General features: G+C 39.3%; 1 protein-coding gene across 4 annotated transcripts in view; it reads right to left on the bottom strand.

The window, feature by feature from the left end:
• Positions 1-8,160: 8,160 nt before the first annotated feature.
• The window catches only part of LOC128250470 (uncharacterized), a 176,109-nt gene continuing 156,297 nt past the window's right edge, over positions 8,161-27,972 (bottom strand). For all 4 annotated transcript variants that reach the window (XM_089339157.1, XM_089339156.1, XM_089339155.1 and 1 more), the window contains one exon: positions 8,161-12,144. In XM_089339157.1, the coding sequence (XP_089195283.1) occupies positions 9,259-11,964 (2,706 nt within the window). In that variant the 5' untranslated portion in view covers positions 11,965-12,144 and the 3' untranslated portion in view covers positions 8,161-9,258. The remainder of the gene's footprint in view (positions 12,145-27,972) is intronic.

Below are 27,972 nucleotides of genomic sequence, written 5' to 3'. Positions count from 1 at the left end.
GAAAAAAATAAAAGGTTATGCAAGTTATACAGGAAACTGTATGGATTAGTCCATAAAAGGAAGCAATTATTATTACAAGATGCTGTGTGGAAGAGTCCAAAGAAACAAAGAGGGTGTATAAGAAATGGTATGGAACAGGTCAAGAAGGAAAAAAAAGCCATATGGAAGAGTCCAAAAATATTTAATATGATATAGTTGATAAAAATTTAGTTGCTATTGGTGACAGATGTAGGATAAAAATTGTTTACTTTTTATATCATATATAATATATATATATATATATTTTTTAAATATATTCCAGCAGGTGTTTTATCAAGATTAGGTGGTTTTAGATTAAGTAGGACTAACTCAATATTAGTCCTAGAATTATTTACAATTGGGATATACAACTGTGTGTTTATGTGTATGGAGAGTGTGTATGTGTGTGTCTGTTCATGTCATATAGAGATTAAAGTATAGAAATATAGAAATTTAGAAATATCTAGAAAATTGTTTTTCTTCCCTCAAAATCTAATGGCGCTTTAGTTGATTACATCATCATCATCATCACCACCACAATCATTATCATCATCATCACATTCATAATCTTTTCTTCCACGCTTTTCCCACAAGTTGGACGGGTCTTTCCTTCAAACCACCAAAGTCTTGCTACTTGGCACACCACACAAACACACACGCAATCCTTTGTAGTATCCTTCTACAACTTCTTATTCTTCATTGTTCCTCCCTCTTTCACAAGTTCCTTCCACTCTGATCACAGGGCACATCTTCCCCCATCTTCCATGCAATTAAAACAAATGACGCCTGAAGGACTTCCACAGGAGAGAAACAGGTCTAAAAGTAAAGTATTTAAATTTCAAACTAAATTTTATATATATATATATATATATATATATATGTATGCATATAAATATGTATATAGTTGCTATACCCAGGTTAGTAACTTCTGTCAAATAATCCAGTAATGTTACATATAAAGGTTACATCTCTCTGGAGATTTGACAATGCATGTTGATTATGTAATAAATATTCATTGTTAATGAAATATATGTAAGATAATATTACTAAATATCTTATAAACAACTCCCTCATGTTATCTATCTATCTATCTATCTATATATATATATATATATATATATATATATTTTGTTTATAGTTTCAGCTTAGAGCTGTGTAGAGAGAGAAAGGGAGAGAGAGAGTATGTGAAAGAGAGATAAACGTTGTTTCAAGGTATATCTCTTCTGTTGCTTTCATCATGCACAATGAAGATTGGAAGAGGCAGTGAGGGAGGCAGAATGTTCAAGTATCAGTACAGGTAGTGAGGGGCGGTGTGTGTATGGGGGGAAGGGGGAATAATCGAGTGTGGTGATGGAGGAAAATATGTTTAATGACTGATGTAGATGGCGGTGGTGGTGGGGGGGTGTCGAGAGAAAGAGAGTACAAAGTTAGAAAATATGAAGAGTGTCAACACTAACTCTCTAAAAAAAGGAAACAAAAAAACAAAAAAAAAACACAAAGCCTGAGGTGAGAAGGAAGAAGAAGGGTAACTCCATAGTCCTGCCACAGGCACACCTGTCTTGGAATAGGGGCTGGATAAAATTTACCCTGCTTGTTGCAAGGTCCTGCAGGACTGACTGTTTGACCCATGCCAGCATGGGGGAAGAAAAAGAAAAAAACGAAAACACAGATGTAAATTGTTGGTGATGATGATGATGATGATGATGATGATGATGATGATGATTACGATGATGATGATGATGATGGTTATGATGACAAGGCTGATAATGATGAGGAGGATGGGAGGTCGAAGTGGAAGCTGGCCAAATATTTAGATGTCTTTGAGAAACATAGTGTAAATATGTGTGTGTGTGTGTGTGTGTGTGGTGACGGAAGGGGGGCTATATTGAGGAACTGGTTGTTTAATTGAAATACTGGTGGGGTGGGGAGTGGGGGAGTAAGGTGGTACAGGGCAGGGTCACCAATGTTGGAATTTTGAGAGATTACCAATAGTCTTCTAGCAAGATAAATGGAATGTGGGTGGGTGGGGAGACTGAGAGGTGGAGCTGGTGGGGGGATAACCAATTAGATTCAGTCTCAGACTGCATTCTAGTTTATTCGAGAACATTCATGAATCAATCAAAAAGTTTTATTTGGTGAGTGTCATGGCTGGGAGGGTTCAGTCTGAGTTGACTAGAGAAGCTGTATAATGCAGGGCAGGAAGGGGTGGGGTACTGTACAAAAACCAGAGGTGAAACTGTCCAGGCTGGTTTCGCAAGTGAAACAGGGGTAAACAGTGGGACCAGGTCGTTAAAGACAACAGAAGCGACGTAAACATATCGAAGGGGCCGGGGGGGGGGGGGGTCACCCAAGCTTGTTCAAGGAAGAAAAGTGAACGGATCACAGGTGCACTAATCATGGAAGGTTGACTGATTAAAGGAAAACTGACTGTTGAAAGTGAACAGGTAAAAAGGTGAAACCGATTGATAAAGGTGAACAGGTAAAAAGGTGAAGTGGTTGAAGAAAGTGAACAGATTAACAGATCAAGTGATCAAAGAAAGTGAATGGGTGAAGTGAACGGAGAAGGTGAACAGGTGAAGTGAACAAAGAAGATGGATGTGTAAAAAAGTGAAGAGGTAAAAAGGTGAAGTGAACAGGCTGAAAAAATAGTGAACAGGTAAAAGATGGAGTGATCAAAGAAGGTGAACGCATTGGAAAAGGTGAACATATCATAGGTTGAACTGATGGAAACTAAATTTGGCAAGAAAATGACACGACATATAAAAAGCTCATTGCAGTGTTGTAATAAACGAACATCAGAGAATCTCAGGTAAAAATATCATTATTCCAAAGACAAAGAGAAAGGTTTAAAAAGAGAAAAAAGGTACCAAAATACAGGTTAATAAGAAATAAAAACGAACAACAGCAAAAATAAATATCACAAAAGATATGTAAAATTTTGGTTTTTTTAGGAGGGTTTAAGAGTTTTTTTTTTATTGTACCGCGACATGAATTCTCTTGTGTATTGGTCACCATTGCAGTAGGGGTGGTGGGTGGTGGGTGGAGGTTGTGACAGGATCTTGTTACATAGTTATCACTATTCTTTTTAACGAGGGTTAGGGTTATTTTTTTAATGAGGGTGTCAGAGTGTTGTTACATATTTGTAACCACTGAAGGCAGGGGTGACATTAAAAAAAAATTATTATTTAAAAAAAAAAGAAGTGTGACAGGACTATGTTACACAATGATGTGACAGCACTTTGTTACATATGGATCATAACATCAGCCAGATGTCACAGCACCTTGTTACATAATAATTACTATTTTGGAGGAGCAGGACAGTGTTGCTATATGGTGATCACAATTTCAGAGGGATGTCACATCACATTGTTATATACTGATTCAGGTGTGACAGGATCTTGTTACATATTAATGTAACAAGAGCTTGACAGGTCCTGTTACAAATTTATCACCATTACTAAAGAGTGTAACAGGGCTCAAGTTACATCTTATAACTATTTCACAGAACTGTAACAGGGCCTAGTCACATGTTTAATGTTCATTTCAGATGAGTAACACAGGGCTTTGTTACATATATCACTATTTCAGAAGGATGTGACGGCTTTGTTACATTTCTATCTGTATTTTTCAAAGGGAGCTTGTCACATTACATATGAGGTCCCTATTCCAGAGATAAGTGACAGAACCTTGTTACATAGGTCCAGCTTGGTGACCAAATTATAAAAGAGGTTGCACCGAGAGAGAGAGAGAGAGAGAGAGAGAGAGAGAGAAAGAGAGAGAGAGAGAGAGAGCCTAATTATCAGGACAATGCCAATTCTTCATGGCCAATGTTGCACTTGAAAAAAGATATTTTACTTCATATTCCATCATTCAAGACAGACCAAAATCTTCACCAAACAAGACTCAGCCTTGTTTCCCAACCTCCACCCCTCAAAAAAACAAAAGTTTTTTTTATGTCCAATGTTGCACTCAATAAAGATTATTTGGGGATCTTCATATTCCATTCCTGACAGGCCAAAATCTTCATCATCAGACAAGACCCAGTCTTTGATTCACAATGAAAAACAAACAACACTCCGAAAGTGTCTTTTTCAAATAATTCTGTTCTTTGATGAAATCCAACACATCACACTCTACAACAGCTTCACTCACTCAAGTGACACTCAACTTCAGCTTGTCTCAGATGCACAAGTAACACTTAGAGAGAAAAAAAAAATTTTTAAGTAAAATAAAAGTAAAAAAAACAAAAAAACTATTTACAGATTCCACATGGAATAAGGATAAAAAAAATAATAATAAAAAAATGAAGGTTCCTCCGTTTGGTTTCTCTATTTCAACACCGGTTTCTTAGAAATATCCAAGTGCCTACACAAGTCACCAAGAATTGTGTATGTGTGTGTATATGTGTCATGTGTTGTGAGTGTGTGAGAATGAGCTGTGTATCTGAGGATCTTGGTTAATAGACATATACTTTATTGTGTTTACATACACACACACACATATATCAAACATGCCTACTTACATACATACATTATATATGCATATACATACATGTGCATGCACACATGCAAATACAGAGATATGTGCATATCTCCCAACATTTCTTTTCTATAGTATATATATATATAAATACACACACATACACACACATATATATATATATATACACACACATGCATAGACATGTGTACACACAGTCACTTTACATATATATGCACACAAATGTATGTAGGTATATATATAAAACATATATGTGTGTGTGTGTGTGTGTAAAATTATTAAATTTATGAAAAAAAAAATGCCTTTTAGTAAAAATCTTTGGAATCATTTCAGGAGAAAAAAAAAATTACAGAAAAAAAGTTTTCATTGTTTAAGTGAGGAATACACACACACACACACTCACACACACACACACACACTCACACAGAGTGATATAAAATGAATGTTGTTATATGAAAAAAAAAAAAAGAAAAAAAAGGTCTGTAGGAAGAGAAACTCAACATAATTAAATTTCATCAAGATATACATACATATATATATATATATATATATTTTGCATGTAATGTATGTTAAACACACTTATATATTACATATATATATCTATGTGTATGTGAGCGTGTGTGTGTGTATATATATATATATATATATATAGGCGCACACACACACACGTGCATCAGATATAACACTTGTATGTTCAACATAATATCTATGGCACACACATCATCATGTTAGATATACCTCTTCTTGTCAATATACATACACGCACATAAATTACATACAGACTATCTATCTATATACACACATGTGATGATATACATTTGCTACATACAACACACACACACACAACACCTACTCACAAAAGAAAAAAAGAAAACAGAGGTTAAAAGGTCAAAGGTCAAAACCCTATTTAGAATTCTTCTCACACAGAATTCTGTATTAATCTTGTCGTAGTTGTTGCTATCGATTCTCTGTTTCAAATAACAACAACAACAAAAACCATAATAATAATAATAATAATAATAATAATAATAATTATTGTTATCATTATTAATATCGATTTTTCTGTTTTTTTTTTTTTTTTTTTTTTTTTGCTTCAAAATTTCAATTATTTTGCATTTCCGGTGACAGAAACATCATGTAGGTAAGCATCATCACCATCATCATCATCATCATCATCAATTTTTCTTATTAAAAATATTATTACTATTATTATTATTATTATCATTATAATCATCATCATCATCGTCATTGTTGTTGCTACTGCTATTGTTGTCAATTATTATTATTATTATTATTGTTGCTGTTGTTTTGGTTACCATTTTCAATAGAATTATTAAAATTTTTTTCTTATATAATAATAATAATAATAATAATAACATTTCAAATATCATCTTTTTTTTAAATAATGCCCTCCCCCACCCCCACACAACTCTCTTATTTTTTTTTTCTTCAATTCTTTCATCAAATATATTCTTTCTTTCTTTTCTTTTCTTCTGTAAAAAAAAAAAAAAAAAAAAAAATTCCCTTTTGTTTTATTTATTGTTTCCTGATGTTGTTGTTGTTGTTGTTGTTGTTAGTGATGATAATGTTGGGGCTGTCATTGTTGGAAACGGAGGCGGAGGTGGTGGTGGTGGTGGTGATGACGATGAGGAAGGATAATGTCATTTTGTTGGCTGGCATTTCATGTTGTTCTTGTTGTTAATGAAGGAATAATGGTGATGATGATGATGATGATGATGACAATGTTGTTTTGTTGTTGAACGACATGCATGTCATCGTGTCTGTATGTTTTATATATATACACACATATATATATATATATATATATATATATATATATATATATATGTAAAATATGCTTATATATGCATAAAACATGCTTATGTGTATGCATATATATACACACACACACACATATGTATATATATAAAATAAGCTTATATATGTGTGTGTATACATATATATAGATGTATAAAACATGCTTAACTATATATATATATATATATATATATATATATATATATATATATATATATATGTATGTATATATATATGTATGTATGTATGTATGTATGTGTATATATATACATATGTATGTATATTATACACACAGACATATATATATATAATTAAATTGCTAAAAAATATTCTGTTATCAAATTAAAAAAACAAAAACAAAAACAGTCGACCAATTCTGTCGTTTTCGTTTTTTCTCTCTTTTTGCTATTATATTTATAATATTATTATTAATTGATTTGTTTTATAAATTTCCCTCGGTGTCTTCTTGTGATTTTAATGGCGTGGGTGGAGAGGGGAGGGGGAAAAGGGGGGGGGGCGAGTGATGGGATGGGGGTTTGAAGGGAGTGTGTTTTCTTCATTTTCATCAAACAGCCACTTCTGGGGTATATTACCCCACCCCTTTCTCTTCCACACCTTGTAACTGTTTCGTATTATAATAATAATAATAATAATAATAATAATAATAATAATAATAACAATTTTCAAAACTAGGTACAGGACAGAAATTTGGGGGAGAAGGAGGAGGGGGGGTTGAAGCCAAATAAATTTTGCCACAGTATGTTACTGGTACACTTATCGACCTGCTGGAAAATAATCATTATAATAATGATTTTTAATTTTTGGCACAAGGCCAGTAATTTCTGGAGACAGGGGTAGCCAATTACATTGAGCCCAGTACTCAACTGGTACTTATTCTATCAACCCTGAAGGGACAAAAGGCAAAGTCGACCTTGGTGGGATTTGAACTCAGAACACAAGGACAGACAAAATGCTGCTAAGCATTTTACCCAGGGAGCTAATGATTCTGCCAGCTCACCACCTTAATGATAATAATAATAATAATAATAATAATAATAATAATAATAATAATGATAATAATGATAATTCTTTCTATTACAAGCACAAGGCTTGAAATTTGGGGGAGGGGACTAGTGAATCCCTTTGACCCCTGTGCTCAACTGGTACTTCTTTTATCAACCCCGGAAGGATAAAAGGTGAAGCTGACCTCAGCAGAATTTGAACTCAGAATGTAAAGATGGACCATTTTGTCTGGCATGCTAACAATTCTGCCAGCTCACTGCCTTATCATAATGATAATAATCCTTTCTACTATAGGTACAAGGCCTGGAATTTGCAGGGAGGGGGTAAGTCTATTACATCGACACCAGAGCGTAACTGGTACTTATTTAATCACTCTCAAAAGGATGAGAGGCAAAGTCAACCTCGAAAGAATTTGAACTCAGAACATAGAGGCAGACGAAATACCACTAAGCATTTTGCTCAGTGCACTAACGATTCTGCCAGCTTTAATAACAATAATAATAATAATAATAAATAATATTAATAATGATAAAAAAGAATTAACTTTTGAGGGGTGTGTGTGGTTAGGGGTGAGTAGAGGTGGTGGAATGATGAAAAGAAATGAAGAATCTTTTAAAGGTTTTGCAAAGATTTACTTTCTTCCTTCTTTCAGTTGATTCAATGCTTAACATTATGTGTGTGTGAGAGAGAGAGAGAGAGAGAGAGAGAGAGAGAGAGAGAGAGAGAGAGAGAGAGAGAGAGACAGGGTATGTAAAGGGTGGGGGTGGTAGTTGTAAATCTGTTCAATCATTCATTAATCAGTTTACTTAATCTTTTATCAGCGTTGTTTATTATCAAATGTTTATCTTGGAGATAACATTGTTTGTTTTCTTTTATTTATATTTTTTATTTAATTATTATTATTATGTTTTTTTTCTTTTTCTTTAAAAAATTTATGATCATTACCTTCATTATTATTATGATCATTAGAGTCTTTAGTGTTAAGATCATTGGCATCAACATTATTAGTGATCATTACCATCAAAGCTATTATCATCATTAGTGTCATTATAGTTAAGATCATTACTGTAATTACTTTTATGATCATTACTGTCATTATTATCATGATCATTATAATCATTATTATTATGATCATTATCATCACTGCTCATTACCGTCTCATTAATTATTATAATTACCGTAATTATTATGATCACTACCATCATCATTATTACAATCATTACTCTCATTATAATGCTTACCATCATTATTATGATCATTACTGGCATTATTGTTATGGTCATTACTGTGTCCCTATGATTAATCATTACTGGCATTCATATTATGATCGTTACTGTCATTATTGTTTTTACTATGATGATCATTACCATCATTAATTACTATGATCAGTAGTCATTATCATGGATCATTACTGTCGTTATTATGATCGTTGCTATCATTCTTATTGCATTCATTACCATCATATTATATGATCAGAATTATCATTATTATTGTTATCATGATCATTACAATCATTAATTATCATGATCATTATTGTTTTTCTTCCTCCTTATACACAAATTGTTCTCTCAAATTAAACATTTTTTTTAATTAATTAGGAGAAACTGTTAATTCTCCTTCTTTCTTCACCTCTTTTCATTTTTTTCATTTCCCCTACTTTACATCAAAAACAGGGGTCATAGGGAAAAGTTTGGGAGAAAATGAGAAACTGTTATTTTTTTGTTTTTGACCCCACATTTTTTTACTTCTTTTTCTTCATCTCCCCCCCCCCCCCGCCGCTAGATCTTCAGTTCATCTCAACAATTGTCTTTTCCATTATTTACACCCAACTCAGCGTCACCTCACCGTGAACCCACCCCCACCCTCTCTCTCCTCAAGGTCACCTCTGCCCAAACAATGTCAACTCCTGTCGGAGCTAATACTAAACTTCTGCAAACTTTCGGTATCAATGGCCGGACTTTCTGACTTTAGAGATTCGTCGGAGATGACCGCCGTCGTCGTTGACGAGGACGACGACGACAATGACGTTGGTGCTGCCACTGGCCGGTCACTCTCGAAGGCCAGTTCGTCGACAAAGGCATCCTGACAGCCAGGTGCCATCTCTTCGGAATCTATACTCTCATGACTGGTGACAGACCAGTTCCGTGTCTTCCGATAATTAAGATGTGGGGGCAGAACCCCTTCTCCACTTTCCATAAACACGGCTGCCACTAGAGGGCTGTTTGTATTTCTGTTGTTGTTGTTGTTAGTGGTATTGGTTGTAGTGATGTTGGTGCTGCTGTTGCCGCCGCTGCTAATGCCAACGTGCTCCTCAAGATCGGTACTCTCACCACTGGCCGTCGACCAGAATCGAGGCCGCCCGCTGCTGCTACTGCTGCGGTCAGCTTCAATGCCTTCTGATGACGAGCCACCAACGAAGCCCTGCTGCTTCTGCTGCTGCAAGCTGCTACTGCTTCCGCTGTTCTGTTCCGAGTCGATGCTGTCGGCACTGGACACAGAGCAGGCACGAGCTGATTGGTCAGGAGAGTCCGTGGCGTCACCGCTGGAGAGTGACCCCTTGGGTGTTGGAGTGTTGTTCGATGCCGGTGTGTCCGGCTCATCTTTGCTTTGGAATGGTGGATATTTCTTCTTTGACGACCGTTTCAGGTGAATGCGCATATGTCGGGTGATCATGTCACGCCGGCATGCAGCGTACGGACACTGAGGACATTTGTACGGCTTCTCGCCGGTGTGTGTCCTCTGGTGTGTGTTTAAGTGATCACTGCGACTAAACACCTGTCCGCAGATGCGACACTCATAAGGCTTGAGGCCTGTGTGTAAGCGCATGTGTCGGGTGAGCATATCGCTACGGGAGAAAGCACGGCGACACACTTTGCAGTAATGCACTTTGTTGTTGTCGCCCGTACGCACTGTCTCCGTGGGGAGATGCTTGGCCATGTGTTTGGTAAGGTTGTCATAAGAGGGGAAAGCCTGGTCACAGACAGGGCACAAATATGTTACGTCCGAATCAGAAAATGCATGTCTCTCACGGGAATCTTCGTTCCCCCCGCTGTTATTGATGGGACTGTAAGGGTGTCGGCTACCAGCGCCGGCAGACTGGGGCTGAGAAGGTGAGAGAGGTATTGGACTGCTTGGGTAGAAGGCCCTTGGGGAAACGGGGTGTCGCTTGAAGTCGGGTAAGGAGCTGACCAAAGACGGCCGAGGTGGGAATGTAAAATGGTAACTTGGAGAACGGGGACTAGGTGAGGCGACCTCTGAGTCAGAATGGGTGCCTTCTAGAGGAGAAGGCAAGTTAAAGTTGAATACATGCCCCCCTTCAGGTACAGAACAAAGAGGTGATCGAGGTGACAGCAAATGCTTCGAATAAAAAGGCGGTGACCTGATGTAAGAAGAAGGAGATAGAGTAAAAGGTTCAGGTGGAGGGGGGCAGACAATTTCTGATATTGTCATTGGAGGGCCTTTTGTGGGGGATGTCTCGTATGTCCGACTTGACAGATCGAGGGGTTCACATTGAAGTCCGCTGGCTAGTGATGTGTTCGAAGATTGTGGCTGGCCAACAGTTGAAGCCAGTGAGGTTTGGTTAGAGTTGATATCAGCAGTTGAAGAGATGCTTTGGTTTGGTTCGTCTTGAGGATTTTCAGCAGGCATAAAGACATCATTGTCCTTTGTGTCGTCTTCCTTCAGATCCATCTGACAAACACTGCTATCGTCCTCAATACTCGACAGATAGCGAGCCTGAAGGATCTTTTTGTAACTACCGTGACGAACTAAAGGTTTCTCGATTCCTCGATTGCCTTCGTCCTCACACCGCCACTGACCACTCGACTCTGTCCGATTGGGGGACCTGTCGGAGTCAGACGACCGAGTTTCAAGGTTTGTACATTCCGAAGTGCTGATTCGTAGCATTTTGGGGGATTTCTCTGAGGATACAGACTCATCCAATTTAAGTTTGGACGGCGACTGTAGACACTGGTTCTGATGCTCTTCAAGATCCTGTTCCTTGGCAGGCGATGGCTCTCGACTGCTGGTGCCGCCACCACTGTCTTCAGACACATCACTCACATCCGAATAAGTGAAACTGTGGAGGTAACGCAACGGGGACGCAAGGGGAGATTTTGATTTATAGTTGGGACTTAGGTTTTTGCTCGACCCCTGCTGGGAGTCTAATAACTGTGGCTTTTGGCCCCCAGGGGCATCTTGCCCTTCTAACAACAGTTTTCTTCCTTTCCAAGGTCGAAACCACGATAGATCAGGATGATACTCAAGGTTTGGAGGTGGTTGTTGTCTGTAAAGCCCGCGGGTGATTTTAGGTTTTAGAATGTGACTCGTGGAATTGGCTTTGGAATAATGTTGAGTTTCATGTTCTGTCTTCTGCAGGTTATTGCTACTGTGCACTTCAGTAGTTGCACCAGTGTTAGAAGAGTTATTACTGTTGTGCATCTCAATGGTGGCACCGGTATTAGGTGAGTTGCAGCTGCTGCCAGCACTGAGGTCTGATCTCTGTTCAGTTTCTTGGCATTTCATCGCCACTAGTGCTGTGGACGAGCCAGCGAAGACTTGGCTACCCACATACTCCCCACCGCTCTGGCCCATGTTCCCTAACATGGTTACACGACGATCAAGGGGTCGTGGTGGTAGCAGTAAATTGGCAAGACAATGACAAAGCTAATTAAGGTAAAGTGCTCTGGTTGTTCACAGGTAAACATTTTTGTTCTGTCGGCTGAAGTGTTGACACATACACACAAGTGGAGGAGATAGGACAGGTGCTGCGTTGCTCCACCAGTCCTGAAAAACATAGAAAAAAATTTTTTTTAAATAAATAAGTAAAATAAACTAAGAACAAACAACCAAATAAATAAATGAATGATAACAAAATGAAGAAATAAACAAATAAGAAAAATTAACAAACACTGCAAAAAAGAAAAGAAAAAAATTAGCAATTCTTAAAAAGTAAAATCAAACAAAGTTTTAAATCTTTAATATATCTTCTAATTAATTAGGATTTTGGGGGGGTTTCTTTCTGTTTATCTTTGCTTTTTATAATCAAACTAAAATATTTTTTGACTTCAATAAAAATGCTTTATCATCATCATCATCATCATTTTAACATCCACTTTTCTATGCCTGCATGGGTCAGACAGAATTTGTCAAGGCAGATTTTCTACAGCTGGATGCCTTTCCTGTTGCTGACCTTCATCTGTTTCCAATGGCTAGATATGGTTTTTTCTTGGGAGAGAGGAACCAACAAACAATCTGCCTTGCATGACGATGATGTTTCTTTACAACCATGATGTGATGTCAGGACACACACACACACACAACAGTACCATTTAGACTAATGGTCCTCAACTATGGACCCTTTTTGATTCCTAATTTGCTCAGGTGGACCCTCTGAGCCATTTATTATATTTTTAAAGTTAAGCATTATTGGGAATTTAATTTAAAAAAAAGTCTTATAATATTTTGTATATTGTGGATGTATAAACCAGTTTATTGCTCGTAGACTATCACAACGAAACCTTCTATGGAACCTCAAGAGCCATTTGGACCCTAATTGAGAATCACTGATTTCGACAAATGTGAAGGTTAGAGAAACTGGGAAAAAATGGGGATGAGGAAGAATAAGGAGGAGCAGATCAGTGTCTTCTAGTGGTGGTGGTTAGCAATTAGTGACAGAGAAGAAATGTATGTCTGTGATGAAGTAAGTGTTGCAAAGACTGGAAGACAAAGGGCAATCTTAAGCAGAAATTTGGCTAAATAGGATGTTTTAAAGATGACCTCTCACCCCTCAACTCAACAAAAAAAAAAAAAAGAAAAAAGAAAAAAAACTAGGACATAGTGGGTTGGAGGTACAAGGTGGTGGTGTGGTGTTTGAACAAAGGGATTGTGTGTAACCTACCAGGCTGGACACAGAGCTGGTTGGTCTGATTCAAGACAAGGATGTGAAAGGAGATAATGCAGTCAACAAGTGATAATTGTTGTTGTTGTTGTTATGCTGTTTAGATAATTACAGGAGGCAAGGTGACATGGGGTCAAAGTGAGGATGAGGGTGAGGTGATGGGAGTTGCAAGTGAAAAGAGCGAACAATTAGTTGAATAATTTCACTTGAATCATGCCCCCCCCCCCATTATTCTAGCAAATGTACCAGGACGATGGCAAAGGAAGATGATGTCAGGGCTGGCTTGGCACATGACATTATTACTGGAGACACACCACTCCTTTCTGGTCATGTGTTGGTTGCAGCAGCATCGACAATAACAACAACAGCACGGTTGTATAGAAGAAGGGTGCAACGGTGTATGTGTGTGTGTGTGTGTGTGTGTGTGGGGACAACAATGCTTTTTTTCCAAAGATGGCTATAAGCATAAGGGGATGTGAAGTAGTTTCCAACAACAGGATATCAATTTTGGGTTAAAACTTTAAGCTTTGGGTTATTCACCAGATTGGAAAGTAGTACATCTATCTATCTATGGATATGGATATATATATATATATATGGGAGAATATACAAAAAATAACAACAGACGAGGACAGGTGGTGTAAATAACAAAAGTATATATTAGTATGACGCTCGGGAATACGGAAAGTCTTTGACGTTTCGAGCTACGCTCTTCAACAGAAAGAATACGGAGACAAGGAGAAAAAATATATATATATATATATATATATATATATGCACATATTCTGCCAAATCAGATTGGAGCCTTGTGTAGCCATCTGGTTTCACCAGTCCTCAGTCAAATCGTCCAACCCATGCTAGCATGGAAAGCGGATGTTAAACGATGATGATGATGATATATATATGAGAGAGAGAGAGAGAGCGTACGTTCTTAGTGATGTGGGCGTATATATATTCTTTTATTCGTTTCAGCTGCGGTCATGCTGGAGCACACACACATATATACATATACACACTCATTTACATCTACTACACTAACCCAGAAATCCAAATATACAGACACATAACACTGGATCGCATATATACACATGTGTATACACGTGTGTGTATACACACATATATATAGGTAGAGAGAGAGAGAGAGAGAGAGAGAGAGAGAGAGAGAGAGAGAGAGAGAGAGAGAGAGAGAGAGAGAGAGAGAGAGATGGGGAGGTAGAGAGAGAGAGAGAGAGAGAGAGATGGGGAGGTAGAGAGAGAGAGAGAGAGAGAGAGAGAGAGAGAGAGAGAGAGATGGGGAGGTAGAGAGAGAGAGAGAGAGAGAGAGAGATGGGGAGGTAGAGAGAGAGAGAGAGAGAGAGAGAGAGAGAGAGAGATGGGGAGGTAGAGAGAGAGAGAATAAGCAAGCATAGATAAGCAGATAAAGATGATGATGATGGCAGACTCACACACACAAACAATGTAGCCCCAACAACAAACCACACACACACATACACACACACACACACACACACACACACAGAGTGGTTGTGTCGTATTTCAAGCCAATACATCAGATCAAATTACACAATAGATATGTGTGTGTGTATATATATATATATGTGGTGTGTATGTGTTTGTTGGTGTATTGTGTATGTGTGTGCGTGCGTGTGTATGCATCTATATATATTGTATCTATGGTTTAATACACTGTATGGATATATGCTTGTTAGTATACTATGTATATGTATTTGTGTGTGTGTGTTTGTTGCTGTGTGTGTGTGTGTTTGTAGAGAAGAATTGGGTTACAAGCTGTTTCTGTGTTAGCACACATTCGAGGCTATATATGTGTGTGTGTGTGTGTGTGTGTGTGTGTGTGTGTGTTTATATATGTGTACATGTGAGAGTGATACTTGCTCATATATATATATATATATATATATACACATGTGTACACATATATATATATACATATATATATATATATATATATATATATATGTGTGTGTGTGTGTGTGTGTGTGTGTGTGTGTGTGTGTGTGTGTGTGTGTGACCCCCTACAACAAAAGCTGTATGTATTGGTATACAAGTGTGTCATGGGGAGTGTGTGGCTATGTGTATGTGTGTGTGTCTGTATGCATGAATGAATATAGGCATGTGTCTGTTGTTGAGTAATTATATGTGTGTATGTGTGTCACATATATAAGTGTATGTGTTTGTGTGTGTATATGTGCTTGTTTGCATGTATGTATGTGAGTGTATATGCGTGACTGTATCTATATATATGCGCACATTGATAAGTATATGTATGTGTGTATGTGTGTGCATTTATTGGTATCTATCTAAAAGTGCAAAGTGCTAGGTGATAAACTGAGGGTGGCAGTGGGAAGAGAGAGAGAGAGAGAGAGACAAAGCACTCAGACCTCCCACTCAAATCTCCCAACACCTTGTCTCGCCACAGATATGAAGGTCAACAGTACAATAGTGAGAGGTGGAGAAGGGAAGAGAAAGAGGAGAAGGAGGAAGCAGAAGAGGAGGGGGAGGAGGTAACATCAGATTATGGCCATGGGTCAGGGTCACCACCATGATGACTACCATAGCAAATCCCACTCCAAGGTGAAAGATAAGAAGAGAGGAAGAGAAAGTGGTAGGTCAGAGGTCAAGGTCATTATCACACACACACACAGGCTAACCTTTGTCTTAAAGCCTAGCAAGTTATTGTTGTTGTTGTTGTTTAACCCCAGGTCAGCCCTGGATTAACCCTTTAACACTTAAAACTGGCCATATCCAACACAAAGATTCTACCTGTTTTAATGCTCAAACTGGCCAGATCCAGCCTCTCACACCTACCTGACAATGTCATTCTAAAAATAAGCAACCACATCATTGAAGTCTTGAATCTGCTCCACAATGGTTCCAGAAGGTTTTCGGGCTACCACCCCCAACCCCTAACCCCATCCCCCACCCCAAACCTCAACTCAAAACAGCCCATATTTCACAAATAAAACTTGACCTAATCAACAGAAAGGTCAACGTGTAATTTTTTAATGTCTAATTTTTCCCTGATGATATTTTGCTCGTAACTTATTAATGCAAATTTAATGCATAAATTTGTAATTTATTCAATGAGTACAAATGAAAACAGCTGTAGGAAGAAACGATTATCGATTTATTAATAAATAGATATTAACCACTAATTCTCCATTTTCTTCTCTTAATTTAATAAGGATTATATACTATATATTCTTTTATTTTTGCTTCAGTTGTTTGACTGCGGCCATTCTGGAACACCGCCTTTTAATTGAAGGAATCGACACCAGGACCTATTCTTTGTACTCATTCTATCAGTCTCTTTTGACGAACTGCTAAGTTATGGGGACGTAAATATACCAACATTGCTTGTCAAGCAACGGTAGGGAGACAAACACAAACATATATATATATATATATATATATATATATATATATATATATATATATATACGACGGGCTTCTTTCAGTTTCTGCCTACCAAATCCACTCAGAAGGCTTTGTTTAGTCTGAGGCTATAGTAGAAGGTACTTGCCCAAGGTTCCACGCAGTGGGACTGAACCCAGAACCATGTGGTTGGGAAGCAAGCTTCTTACCACACAGCCACACCTGTGCTTATATATACATACATATGTATATATGTGTGTGTGTGTGTGTGTGTGAATGTTTGTCCCACCCCCACCATTTGACAACCGGTGTTGGTGTGTTAGTGTCCCCGTAATGTGAGGATAATGGTGGTGAAATGGTAGTTGTGCTGATGGTGGTGGTAGGGTGGTGATGGTGGTGATGGCAGTGATGATGATGATGATGGTCATGAATGTTTAGTAAATAAATGAGTGACAACAACTGATATAATAATAATAATAATAATAATAATAATAATAATAATAATAATAATAATAATAATAATAATAATAATAATTTTGCTGTTTTTGTTGTTTACCTGTGAAAATAAATTCCACAACTGGTAGAGAGAGATGTTCAATGTGAAAACCCGAAAAGGTAAACAAAAAAAAACTATAAAAAATACACACACACACACACACACACACACACACATACACACACACACACATATATATACACACATAAACATATATACATACATAGCGAACTACAACCCTCATATCTATATATACATATATATATGCACACATACACACATATATACATACAAACATATACATACATGTATACACCTATACATAACAACATATATATATATATATATATATATATATATATATATATATACATAAAAACACATTTACAACCATATATACATACATAAAAACACATATACAACCACATATATATATATATATATATATATATATATATATATATATGTATATATATACATACATACACACAAAAACAACAACAATTGAAGATTCCATGCACAGACTTGGGGTAAACATGTTTATGTAAGGAATAAAACGTGTAAACAGAGAAGTGTTAAGACATTGATGGAATCTGTTGAGCAAACATCAAACTTGCCAGGCGAGCCCTACCTAGATTCTGCTTGACATTTAGAAATAGCAGCCAAATATCTCACAGGCAACAGATTAATGTCTTGAAGAAAGAAAAAAAAAAGGAAAGAAAAGAAAAAAGTTACATTGTCTTTTCTTTCTTTTTTCTTCGTCATTGGGCTCTGGCCATGTTGGAGCATCTCCTTGAAGGTTTCAGTGAACATGCAGGACCTAGTAATGTTTTTTAAAATCTAGTACTTATTTTATTGGTCTCTTTTGCCGAACTGCTAAGTTACGGGGGATGCAAATACACCACCATCAGTTGTCAAGCAATGTTGTGGGGACAAACACAGACACACAAACATATACACACACACGCATATATATATATATATATATATATATATATGACGGGCTTCTTTCAGTTTCCGTCTACCAAATCCACTCACAAGGCTTTGGTCAGCCCAAGGCTATAGTAGAAGACACCTGCCCAAGTTGCCATGCAGTGGGAATGAACCCGGAACCATGTGGTTGGTGAGCAAGCTACTTACCACACAACCACTCCTGCACCTGTTAATGATAGCATCTCTGCAATGTCAATGACAACACCAGCCCTTTCAACCATACGTCATTGCTACTGGCTGTCATTCCTCTTGTCAAAACATCTACCACACCGTCATTGACAACAATATCTCCTTGTCAAGGTACATGTACCACATTATTAATAGCAACGACACAGACAATTCAAGAAATTCACTTGGAAGCCATTGCCTCTCCCTCATTAACCCAACACTAGACCAAATCTTGTCTTAATATCATGAACAGCCTCAGAGTCTCATTGTTTGAAGGGAGTTATGTCTGGGGGTTTTTCTGGGAGAGGCCCCTATGTTGGTTATTTGAGCTTTGCATTGCAAAATAAACTCAAGGGGTCCATAACAAGTCCTTAACTCTTAACAGTTTCATAAAAGAGAAAACCTTAATGTGTTGAGCAGTCATTATAACATTAGCTTAAACACACACACACACACACAATTATACACACAGTGTGTATATATATATATAGTACACACGCACATATATACACATACAGCCAAACAAGCAAGCACAGAGCTCTTCTCCTCTCTACTTCCAGTTCTCTATATAAGTACATATCACACATCCGGCAGTTCTCAGGAATGGTGCCAAGCTTCTGGGGGTCTTCACATGAGTCAGTCCACTCACTCACTCCACCACCACCACCACCACCACCACCACCATGATCTTACATACACTACCACTTCACACCGACTCGGGGGGGGGGGGTTCCCCCGCCCACCCATCCACCTGCACTCACCAATCCTGAAACCACCACTACACTTTCTCTTTCTCTCTGTCTCTATCTATCTATCTCATACCACCACCACCACCTCCACCTCCACTCTTGTTCTTTCTCTCTGTCTCTATCTATCTATCTCATACCACCACCACCACCTCCACCTCCACTCTTGTTCTTTCTCTCTCTATCTTACACCCCCACCCCCCGCCAACACACACACACACACACCTGCACTCACCAGTCCTGAAACTACCACAGCCAACACCACCACCACCACCACCACCAGTGGTGCAACAGTTATTAGAATCCTTCAGGAAGAAGGTATAGTCATTACACACACACACAGACCTTACTGTTGGTTTTTCTTTTTGAAGACTTTGTGCCCTTATCCTGCCAGAGATCAGTTCAAGAGATAAAGTCTGACTGTTGAGTGAACAACAAACAGATAAAATAGTTAAAATAAAATAATTATACACCCATCTGTGTGTGAGTATATATATGTATGTATGTATATTTGATATAAGATGTTAGAAGTACAAGTATGAGATATATAAAATAACTGTTGCATATAATCTATTTTATATTAAACATTTAACATTTCATTTTCATCATCATCATCATCATCATCATCATCATCATCATCACTTAGTGTCTGCTTTCCATGCTGGCATGGGTTGGATGACTTGACTGGAACTGCTGGAGAACTTGCACCAAGTTCCAGTCCGATTTGGCATGGTTTCTACAGCTGGATGCCCTTCCCAATGCCAACCACTACAAGAGTGTAATGGATGCTTTTTGCATGCCACCGACATGAGTGGTTTTGTGTGCCAGCAGCACAGGTGCCATTAACACAACACTGGCATCAACCACGACTATAGTTTCACTTGGCTTGACAAGTCTTCTCCAACAGCATGTTGCCAAAGGTCTCAGTCACTAGTCATTGCCTCCATAAGGCCCAACTGATCATGCTTCTCTACCTCATCCTATGTCTTCCTGGGTCTACCTCTTCCTCAGGTCCCCTCCACAGTTAGAGATCAGCACTTCTTTACACAACTGTCCCCATCCATACACATCACATGACCATACCAGTGCAGTCATCTCACTTGCACACCACATCTGATGCCTCTTATGCCCAGTTTTTCTCTCAAGTTGCTTACATTCTGTTGTACATGTAGACTGCCATTGCAGACTGGTTTCATTTTTTCAAGTCTGCACATGTCCTCGGCTGTCACAGCCCATGTTTCACTGCCGGGTAGCATGGCTGTTTACACACACAGGCATCATACAATCTGCCTTAATTTTATATATATAAATGTGTGTATGTATGTCTTCCCAACTACATGGTTCCAGGTTCAGTCCCACGGCATGGCACCTTGGGCAAGTGTTATCTACTATACCCTTGGGTCGACCAAAGCCTTCTGAGTGGATTAGGTAGATGGAAACTAAAAGAGACCCATTGTGTGTGTGTCTCCAACTGCCACTTGACAACCAATGTTGGTGTGTTTACATCCTCGTAACCTAGTGGTTCAGCAAAAAAGACTGATAATTAAGTACCAGGCTTTAAGAAGCAAAAACAAGTACTGGGGTTGATTTATTCAACTAAAAATAATCCTTTCTGCTAAAGGCCACCATGGCCTGAAGTTTTTGTGAGAAAGGGGTCAGTCGATTACGTTGACCCCTGTGCTTGACGGGTTCTTATTTCATTGTCCCTGAAAGGATGAATAGCAAAGTCAACCTTCCTGATCCCAACCATTTTACAGGGTGCTTTATATATATATAATGTATGTGTATGCATATGTAATTTCTGGGGTCGATGCTCATTGTAAAAGAATACAAACACCAGAAGAGTCTCGTTTCCTTCCATGCTAAGAAGACTTTAAAGGTATCAGCTGCTTATTGTTATCAAAGTTCTAAAACAGAGAGAGTTGGGTGGGACCTTCCGAAACCTCTAAATCAGGTGCACATCACCGACTGAGGATTGGCACTGCTTGGAATTGGTGTGTGTGTGTGTATATTTTAGGTACTTGTGTACTTTGTGAAGGGGGCGTGTACACCCTGTGCTGGAGGTAGCAGAAGTAGTTGTGGTGGTTTGGGGTAGAGAAGGGAGAGAAGGGTACTTTGTATAAGGGAGGGGAGGGAAAATTGGAAATGGAGGTGTGGGAGGAGTGGGGAGAGGACAGACAACAACAGCAGCAGCAGCAACAGCAGCAACAGCAGCAGCAGCAACAACAACAGCAGCAGCAATCAGGGCAATAACAACAAGATGATCAATAACAATAACAGTAACAACAACAACAATAATGACAAAAAGCAAACCAGTCTTGGATTTTAAGAGATTGTTGCCTCAAAGATAACATGGATTGGCTGGTATCCAGTATGGGTGTGTGTGTGGTGAATGAAGGCAGTGGTGGTGGTGGCAGTTGAGGTGGTGGAGACAGCACTGAAGATAACAGAGACTGGCATGGATCCAGAATCATAAGGAGTGTGTGTGTGTGGTTTGGTAAATGGTGAGTGGAAGAGAGAGAGAGAGAGAGAGAGAGAGAGAGAGTTATAGATAGATAAGGAGAGAGAGAGAGAAAGAGATAAGGAGAGGGAGAGCGTGAGAGGAGGAGGAGGAGGAATGAGAAAAGTGGTTATAGGAGACAGAGAAATGGGGGAGGGGGAGGACTGGGGGAGGGGGAAGACGGGGGGTGGGTGGGGACGGAGAGTGTGGGAGGGGGTTGGACAAGTAGACAGACAGATCATTCTAGAAGCAATATAGGTAAACATGTGAGCAGAAATATATACTTTTTTACATAGACACACACATACTCTCTCCCTCTGTTCTACACACACACACACACACACACACGCACACAAATATACATACATATATGTGTATGTATCTATATCTGCATGCATTTATATAAACATATGTGTGTGCATATACATATACTTATATGTGTGTGTATATATATATATATATATACCATCATCATCATCATCATCATCATATACACATGTAAGTATATATATATATATATATATATATATATATATATATATATATACACACATGTATGTATATATATATGTACAAGTATGAATGTATATGCATCTATCTATCTATCTATATATATATATATATATCTTAAAGCCACCCCTGTATTTATTTAAAGCACACACATTTCTATGCTTACAAGCCACAAGACAAAAAAGTAGGGTTTACTTAACAGAAACAGCCAATGTTTATGGATAAATCCATGTAAAAAAATATATATATTTACATGCAGACCGTTTAATAACCCTACATGTAGCCCTGCTGTGCAAATGGGTCCAAGTATTCACACAATACTGTACTTTCTCCTCGCAGTAGAAACAACTTGTCTATTTGCACAATACGTGTATTTATTCAATCTACACATGGAAATTTATTTATTTACAACTTGTCCACAAACTCACTGTTTCAGTTCTTTGTGTTGTATTATTATTATTTTTTTTTCATGTTTTACCTGTTTCAGTTATTGGATTGTGTCCATGCTGGAGCATTACTTTGGAGGGTTTAGTTGAACAAATCAATCCTGGTACTTATTCTATCAGTCTTCTTCACTGAACTGCTAAGTTATGGGAGGCATAAACAACATGCTAACACTGGTTGTCAAACCGTGGACAAACACTGATGTGTGTGTGTGTGTGCGTGTGTTCTTTTTTATTGGCACCCTATCAGTTATGAGAATGAGGTTTCCAGTTGATCTGATCAACGGAACAGCCTGCTCATGGGATTAACATGGGATTAACTGAGCACGCCATAGACATGTATACCCTTAATGTAGTTCTCAGGGAGATTCAGCATGACATAGAATGTGACAAGGCTGGTCCTTCGAAATACAAGTAGAACTCATTTTTGCCAGCTGAGTGGACTGAACCAACGTGAAATGAAGTGTCTTGCTCAAGGACACAATGTACTGCCTTCTCCAAGAACTGAAACCACAGTCTCATGGTCCTGAGTGCAACACACTAACCGCTGAACCACAGTAGGACTGAATCTAGGATTGCATTGCAAAGAAGTGAATTTCTTAGCAGAGGCCAGGGCAACCTTTTAGGAGAAGTGAGCTGCGTGAGACATGGCTTGTCATAAGGTGGCCTGCAGTTTGCACAGGACTCCCTCAGTATAAACACATGTGTGTATGTGTGTGTGTGTGTAAACGTATGCACACGCTCACATATATACACATAGTCTGATATATATATATAAATAAAGGCTGCTTTCTTTTCTAACAACACCAAGTGCTCTGCCTTGACCAATAGCAGCCGCATTTTCCAGTAGCCATCTTGGATTTCCTGTACCCCTCTAGTCTGTAATCTGAGCCTGAATGAGGTGGGTTTCAGCAAGAAGCCTGTGAAACTCTAAGTTGTATGGAGCCAAATCAAACTAAGAGAAAAAAATTAAAAATAATAATAATAATCATAATAATAATAATAATAATAATAATAATATGTATTTATATATATATATATACATATACAAAGAGAGAGAGATAGAGAGAGAAATGGGGGAGAGAAAGAGACTCAATTTATATCATCTTAATCCTTTCCAGCTGTTTAATCTGTTCCTATCAGCATAAATATTAGGATCTGATGGTGGTGATGGTGGTGGTGGTGGTGGTGGTGGTGGTGGTGTAGTATTGATAGTTGTTGGTGTGGTAGTAGTAGTAGATGTGTACTGGCATGTAGTGCAGTAGGGGTGCTAGTAGTTTGGTGGTGGTAGTGTAGTGATGCTAATTACCAGTGTGTTGGTGGCGGAGGTGGTAGCATGCAAACGTTGTGGTGGTGGTGTGGTGGTGGTGTGTTGGTGGTGGTGCAAGAGTGGTGATTTGGTGATGGTTGTAGTCACAGCCTCATTGTTCTATGTGTGTGTGTGTGTGGGGGGGGGGGTAACAAGAGCATAGCAGTGTTACTGTGGTGGTTGTGGTACTATCGAGTGTGGTGATGGCGGTGGTGGCGGTGGTGGTAGTGTGGTGTTGTTGAATGTCATGGTGATCTGAAACGGTGAAGTTGGTTGGAGTAGTGAAGGTCATGGATGGGTGGGGTGCTGATGCTCTTGACCTGTATAGCAAGTTAGTGGTGGTGGAGCCAGTAGTCAAGGATATAGCAGTGTGGTATTTATTGGTAATCGTAGGGCTCCAGGGTAACCTAGATTAAAGGCATTCCAAATGTGACCACTCCATCTATTTCAGTAGTATCTAGAACTACATTTCTCACAGTGTTCTGTCCTTATATAAGATGGTAAGCTGCGATTTGAGAGGGATTTGGTAGCTTTTTCTAGCAGACTGAACGACCGGGTCCTGGTTGACAAGTTGTCACAATGTTTTAATATGACTGCTGTATTGGTCTCAAGAGCAGGGCAACTGGTCACACTGACCACCAGTGTGGCTGTTCTGTTTAACCCTTGACCAGTCCTGAAATCTGTCTAATTCAACGGTTACACTCAAGTGCACCATATCTAATAGAAGAGTCGCACTCAAATGTACCATCCCTACTCCAGCTGTCACATCCAAATGTGTCATACTTCGACAGTCTGGCCCCTTTGAATTACAGGTACAACTCATTTTTGCCAGGTGAGTGGACTGGAGCAATGTGAAATAAAGCGACTTGCTCAAGGACACAACATTGCCACTGGGAATTGAACTCACGGCCTTACGATCATGAGCTGAACAGCCTAACCACTGAGCCATGCACAGATACACACAGACACGCCAAACATGTATTCAATGTGGTCTTTATGTTTTTAAGACAGTAAAAAGGAACTTGAGGGCTTATTTGGTTGCTATTTCTAGCAAGCTGAGTGACCATGTTGGTGAGTATGGGTGGTGGTGGTAGTAGGGTGACAGCGTGGTGACAATTACAGTGGAAGAGGAGGGGGTGGTAGTAGAGGCAGTGATGAGATGGTGGGGGAGAGGTGGCAAGTTGGTTGAGTATGAGTGGAGTAGACGTTGGAGGTGGGGGTGGTTGCAAGTGATGATGATGATGATGATGATGATGATGATGTGAAGCAGTTGATAGCAGTAGTGGTGGTGGTGGTGGTGGTTGCAGCGGTTGTAAGTGGTGGTAATTGTATCCGGTACCTTCCCCGCCACCCCAGAGCAGCAACAGATATGTTTGGATAAAGTACAGGGTGTGGTAGACAGGGAAATAGGGGGGAGGGAGAAGGGAAAGAGAGTGTAGAAGGAGAGAATGAAAGAGAGACAGACACGGACATTCTCTCTCTCTCTCTCTCTCTCTGTATATATATATATTCTTTTATTCTTTTACTTGTTTCAGTTCTGCGGCCATGCTGGAGCACAGCATTTTGTCGAACAAATCGACCCCAGGACTTATTCTTTGTAAGTTTAGTACTTATTCTATCGGCCTCTTTTGCCGAACCACTACGTTACGGGAACGCAAATACAAGAACATCGGTTGTCAAGCAATGGTGGGGGGGGGGGGGAAACACAGACACACAAACACATATATATACAAGGGCTTCTTTCCTTCTTTCAGTTTCTGTCTACCAAATCCACTCACAAGGCTTTGGTCAGCCTGAGGCTATAGTAGAAGACAAGGTGCCATGCAGTGGAACCGAACCTGGAACCATGTGGTTGGGAAGCAAGCTTCTTACCACACAGCCACTTGTGTGTCTATATATATTAGAAGATATATGTGTGTGTGGATATATCTTTGTTAAAGCATCAAACTGCAAAGCAAAAGAGAGATTGAGAGAGAGTGTATGTGTGTGTGTGTAGATAGATAGATAGACAGATAAGACAGGACATACATATTTACATACACACTTACACACACGTGTGTGTAAAACACGCGTGATAAAACAGCAAATTGAAGCAACAGAAAGATAAAGGCACAGAGTGGAGGACATAAAGTGCTGGAGAAAACCAGAGGAAGATAAAAATCTGTGGTGATATACATAACACACACACACACACACACACACACGCACTTACAGAGGCGCATACGCATACACAGAGATAATGTTAGAGAGAAAAAAAAAAGAGGAAAAAAACACGCAAAAAGGACAAATGAAAAAAAAAGAGCACATAAGTTAGGATGAGGGAGAGGGGAGTGTAGTGGGAGGGGTGGGTCACTAAGTACACAGACATAGTGGTGGGAGGAGGAGGAACAAGGTGGGTCAAGAGAACCTTACCTCCTCCCCCTCCTCCCACAACGGTAACTATCTCTCTCCGCCCCCACCCCCAGTCTCTCTCCTTCTCTCTCCACTGTCCCACTGGCCTAGATTTGCATAGATTGGCCTTGTAGTTGTGTGTGTGTGAGTGTGTGAATAGTGTGTGTGTGTGTGGGGGGGGGGGGTTAGTACTGTAGCCATATCATGTGTGTGTGTGGTGTGTGCGTGGTGTGTATTGTAGTCACATCATGCGTATGAATATGTGTGTGTATGTGAGAGTGACCACATAGTATAAGTGTGTGTGAGTGTGTGTGTGTGACTATGTAGCATAACTGTGCGTGCGTGTGTGTGTGTGTGTGTGCAAGTTTGTAGTCATATCTGTGTATGTGCTATGGGTAATGGGTGGGATTGTGTGTGTGTGTGTGTGTGTGAATGTGCATGTATATGGATTGGTAGTGTTTTCATAATTTTATGTATATGTGTGTATGTGTGTGTGTGTGTGTGTATGAATCTGTGTGTGTGAGGGTATATTTGAATTTATGTGTAGTGTGTCTATGCAACAGTAGGAAGTGTGTGTTGTATATATGTATGTGTGTGTGTGTGTGTGTGTGTAATAAGGTGGTGTTGAGTTAGAAAGGGAGTGTTGTACTGAGAGAGGGAGAGAGAGCGAGAGCAAGAGAGAGCGAGAGAGAGAAAGAGGGATAGAGAGAGAGAGAGAATGAGAAAAAGAGATAGAGTGTATGAGAGAGGGGAACAGAGAATAGAGACAGCACTGGGAGAAAGAGAGGAGAGAGAGTGTATGTATGCATGAGTTATATTGAAAGAAAGAGGAAGAGAGAGAGAGAGAGGGAGGGAGAAAAGAATAATAGGGAGATAAAGCAAGGAGAGAGAGAGGGAGAGAGAAAGAAAGAGAGTGAGAGAGAAGGGATGAGAAGAAAAGAAGGGACAATGCAGGGAAGAAAAAGAAAAAGAGAAGTTGGAGTGTAGAAAGACGGCGGTGGGGGTGGGGTGGGGGAGAGATCGATAAAAAGAGGAGGACAGAGCAAAAGAAAGGAGTTGAAAGGAAGACATGAGTGGGGAGCAGTGAGAGGAGGAAGGATAAGGACAGAATGAAAGAGAGGGGGGGGGAAGGAGGAAGAATTCAGATGTTGTGGTATGTTTCTTTTGGCTGGAAGAGATAACTGGTAGAAGAGTGCCAGACGGAGGGGGGGGGGGGACACTGCATGTTGAGTATTTAGTTACGTCCCTGTACTCTGGGAGTCCAAAATAGTGTTGATGGCAGGAGTTGATAAATAAGCACCCAGAATATATGCGTGTGTGTGTATGTGTGTGTAAAGATAATTTTAAAACATAATCATCATCGTCGTCCTTGTCAATGACATCAATTAATGTCCATTTACCAGGCTGGCATGAGATGGACAGTTTCACAGGAGTGAATTTGGTAGAACTGTGTGTGAAGGCTGTTTGTGCACGCGTGTGTGTGTGTGTGTGTGTGTGTGTGTGTGTGTGTGTGTGTGCGCGCGCGCATATGTGTGTTTGTGTCTGTGTTTGTCTTCCGCTACACTTGACAACCAGTGTTGGTTTGTTTATATCCTTGCAACAGAGTGGTTTGGCAGAAATAGACCAATAGAAGTACCAAACATGAATGAATAAATAAGTCCTTGGGTCGATTTACTCAACTAAATCCTTCAAGAGGATGCTCCAGCATGGCTGCAGTCCAATGACTGAAACTAGAGAGTACTACTACCACCACCACCACCACGAA

Source organism: Octopus bimaculoides, chromosome 21, assembly GCF_046866305.1.
Source record: "Octopus bimaculoides isolate indiv1 chromosome 21, ASM4686630v1, whole genome shotgun sequence".
In the NCBI taxonomy this organism is placed as follows: domain Eukaryota; kingdom Metazoa; phylum Mollusca; class Cephalopoda; order Octopoda; family Octopodidae; genus Octopus; species Octopus bimaculoides.
This window is presented reverse-complemented; position numbering and strand designations above follow the sequence as displayed.